At 50.0% G+C, this 2924-nt stretch overlaps 1 protein-coding gene across 1 annotated transcript; it reads right to left on the bottom strand.

Moving 5' to 3' along the window:
* Positions 1-1026: 1026 nt before the first annotated feature.
* On the bottom strand, positions 1027-2050 carry DL89DRAFT_264208 (uncharacterized protein). Its single transcript, XM_040886147.1, has one exon. The coding sequence runs from the start codon at positions 1822-1824 to the stop codon at positions 1357-1359; it is 468 nt and encodes a 155-aa protein (XP_040747499.1). The 5' UTR covers positions 1825-2050; the 3' UTR covers positions 1027-1356.
* Between the last annotated feature and the right edge of the window lie 874 nt (positions 2051-2924).

The raw sequence follows: 2924 nt of genomic DNA, 5'->3' as shown, positions 1-2924 counted from the left end.
AGCTGCCCTAGCTGCGCCTTGAGGCAAAGTGATAAACCTGCGTGCAGCCTCTTCTGATTTTAGATACTAGCCATTGAATTTTGTGCGCGCAGATGGATCAGCTATAAGAGGTTTAGTCACAGCAGCTGGAATCGAGAACATCGAACCCCACGCTACGCCCTATGCATCAAGCCCTTGGGTCTTGGCTGTGTGCAGGTGCTCTGCCTAAAGTCTGGCTGCATCGATACCGGTATCGAATAAACCAAAGCTATTATTGGCATTGACTACATTCGGCACTCCGACACGCTTCTCGGCTGTCGATAACTGCATCCTCATATAAAAACTGTACAGCAGCTTCGACGCTTCCTCATTATATGCAATACTATTGCTTGTGCATGTGGATAAGCAACTGTAAATGTTGGATTCAGCCCACTTGTTCTTGGTACAACATATTTGCACGTACTTGTGAGCGTATTAATAGGATACAGGAAATCGCTATTTAGGCTTATTATCTTTTAGTCTGTGTTGATTCTCTTGCTGTAGACTGCGTATCTGTGTATATGCAGGCTTGGGAGGAGGCACCAGGAGGTAGTGGTAGCTGGAATTGAATTACAGAGTTTTTGGTACCAAGAAAATGCTCCAAATAGGCTATGTATCTCAGAAATTACCTGTCTGTAGAAGAGATTGAAACACATGTTTTACGTAGATGAACTGGGGACGCACATGGCTTTTACAGCAAGATCGGTGCATGTTCACTCAGCCATGCACAGCCGACTTCTTTTGTGTCCAACACTGGCCAGGAGTGGCGTAATGGGCCTGATAATACACAACATAGCAGCTCTCACATCAAACTCCCAGCATCGGCGACAACCAGAGATCCATTTTAGGCAGCATCGACATAATGCTGGAGTATGCAGTGTCAGTCATTATCGCATCTTGGACATCCCTGTGACGCATAGACTAGTTGACACCTGCTCATGCGACCAAAGTCGAGTGCGGCAAATTTATGATTCACATCCTGCCGCGTGGTTCAGGCTGAATTCTCTGGCTGTTTTCATCCATTGATTTAAAGAGCAAAAAGATACAGTTTGTAAATTGCTAGAAAACAAAGAGGTTTACAGTACAAAAAGAAGAGCCTAGAAGAGAGAAATATATGGAAAAATGTCGTCAAAAAGTGGGAACCGAAAGTATAGTAAAAGGGGGTCGAATGTGCCTATTAGCACACGCATAAAACACACGCGAAAAAGGAGTCACGAAAAATGCACTAGAGAAGAGAGGTTTGCCAAAAGTTCAGTGGGGTGAAAATATAGAAGGGTGCTTGAAAGGGGCCAAGCAGCATCAATGCAAAACCAGTTGCATTGAAGGAGAGAGGGTGAATTAGAAGAGGGTGACCATAGCAATGCCAACAATCATGCAGGCAAGGCCACCACCGCGCAGGCCGGTAACGGGGCGCTTGGTGGTCTCGAGACCGCCAGTAGCATCAATGATGACACTGACGACAAGCTGCGACACGACAATAACGCCGTTGGTGATAGCAGCACCGCGACGGTGAATGACAAGGGTCAGGATCAGGACGAAGATACCACCGAACACACCACCGAGCCAGGCGTAGGCCGGGGCGCCGCGAGCGGCCTCGGACCAGTTGACGGTCTTCCCGCCCTTGGTGTCGGCGAGGAAATAGATCAAGAGTGGCCAGAAGCCGAGGGCGAACGACAGGAAGGCTGAGAACGAGCCCGAAGTCGAAAGACCGAGCTTGCCGTTCATCGGGCCCTGCACGCCGGTACAGACACCACCGATAATGAGGAGAATGACACCAAGCCAGACCTGGTCAAGAGCGTTAGCCATTTTGTGTTGTAGAAAGTATTAGGTGTGGAGGTAAAAAAGGGAGCTGTGGCTTTAAAGGTGGCAGAGAAAAGCAAACAGTAGTGACTCCTGGGTCTAAGATATCAGTCCCGTGTGACGGTTTATAAACAAATATGAGAACAAACTTGTCGTGAACGGTACGGCGGGGGGAGGTGAAAGGCGGAGAAGTGCTTCTGTGGTTGAGTACCCAAAAAGAGCAGTGTGTGGGAGCAGAGGGTGAAGGTTTCTCCAGAGGCCTTCGTATTTATACAAGGGCGATTTGCACGCCGTCCCTCTGTGCAAACGCTTAGCCCCCGCCCGCGGGCAGCCTGTCGAATCGGAAACTCGAGAAGAGCAAAAATGATTAATAGACGCTGGTATTCTTTATTTGGACGCCCACTCTGTTCCCGAACCCAGGCAGAGGCCGGTCAGATCTGGCGGTGCGTGTACGCCATGCAGAGCACAGGCGCATCTCTGGGGACAGCTGCGGGTTGCCGAGGGGGAGTAGTCACATGGAGATGGATACGGCAAATTACAAAACGGTGCTCGGTGACAAACCTCGAAGAGAATGCCATTATTGACAGCAACGATCGCCGCCATTTACCTCGCCTCCCACAGTCCTGCATGACTGAGGCGGAAAAGCGGGAGCCCTGTGACATTCCTTCGCTCCATAGCACAGATCGCCTCAGAAATGTCACTGCTGTTTTTTAGACAGAAAACCGGTTTGTCTTGGTCGGGTGTACATGACGATAGATCGACAGCACCTTGCTGGCATCTATACATGCAGCTGGTGTGCAACATATCTGGGACGGCGAGTGAGGGGGTGGCTGCGTGAGGTGGGCTGGCACCACCTCTACACGTAAACTAGTTTTTTTGCTCGGCTGCGCGCATTTGAGGAGGAGGACTGGATTTTCGCCCTGCTTTATCGCGCGCCAATTTGCCAGCTTTTCTAGCGCGATAGCTGAAATTCTCCGCCATGCGCGTCGCCAATCTCCACCTGATATGGCAAGTGCGCGAATTTTGACTCTTGTCGAGGACACACCGACCAATTGCATCCAGGATCTGAGCTCCCTACATGAAATTCGCGCAGGTGCGCGTATTTC

Source organism: Linderina pennispora (genome assembly GCF_002104995.1).
Source record: "Linderina pennispora strain ATCC 12442 chromosome Unknown DL89scaffold_1, whole genome shotgun sequence".
Lineage (NCBI taxonomy): Eukaryota > Fungi > Kickxellomycota > Kickxellomycetes > Kickxellales > Kickxellaceae > Linderina > Linderina pennispora.
This window is presented reverse-complemented; position numbering and strand designations above follow the sequence as displayed.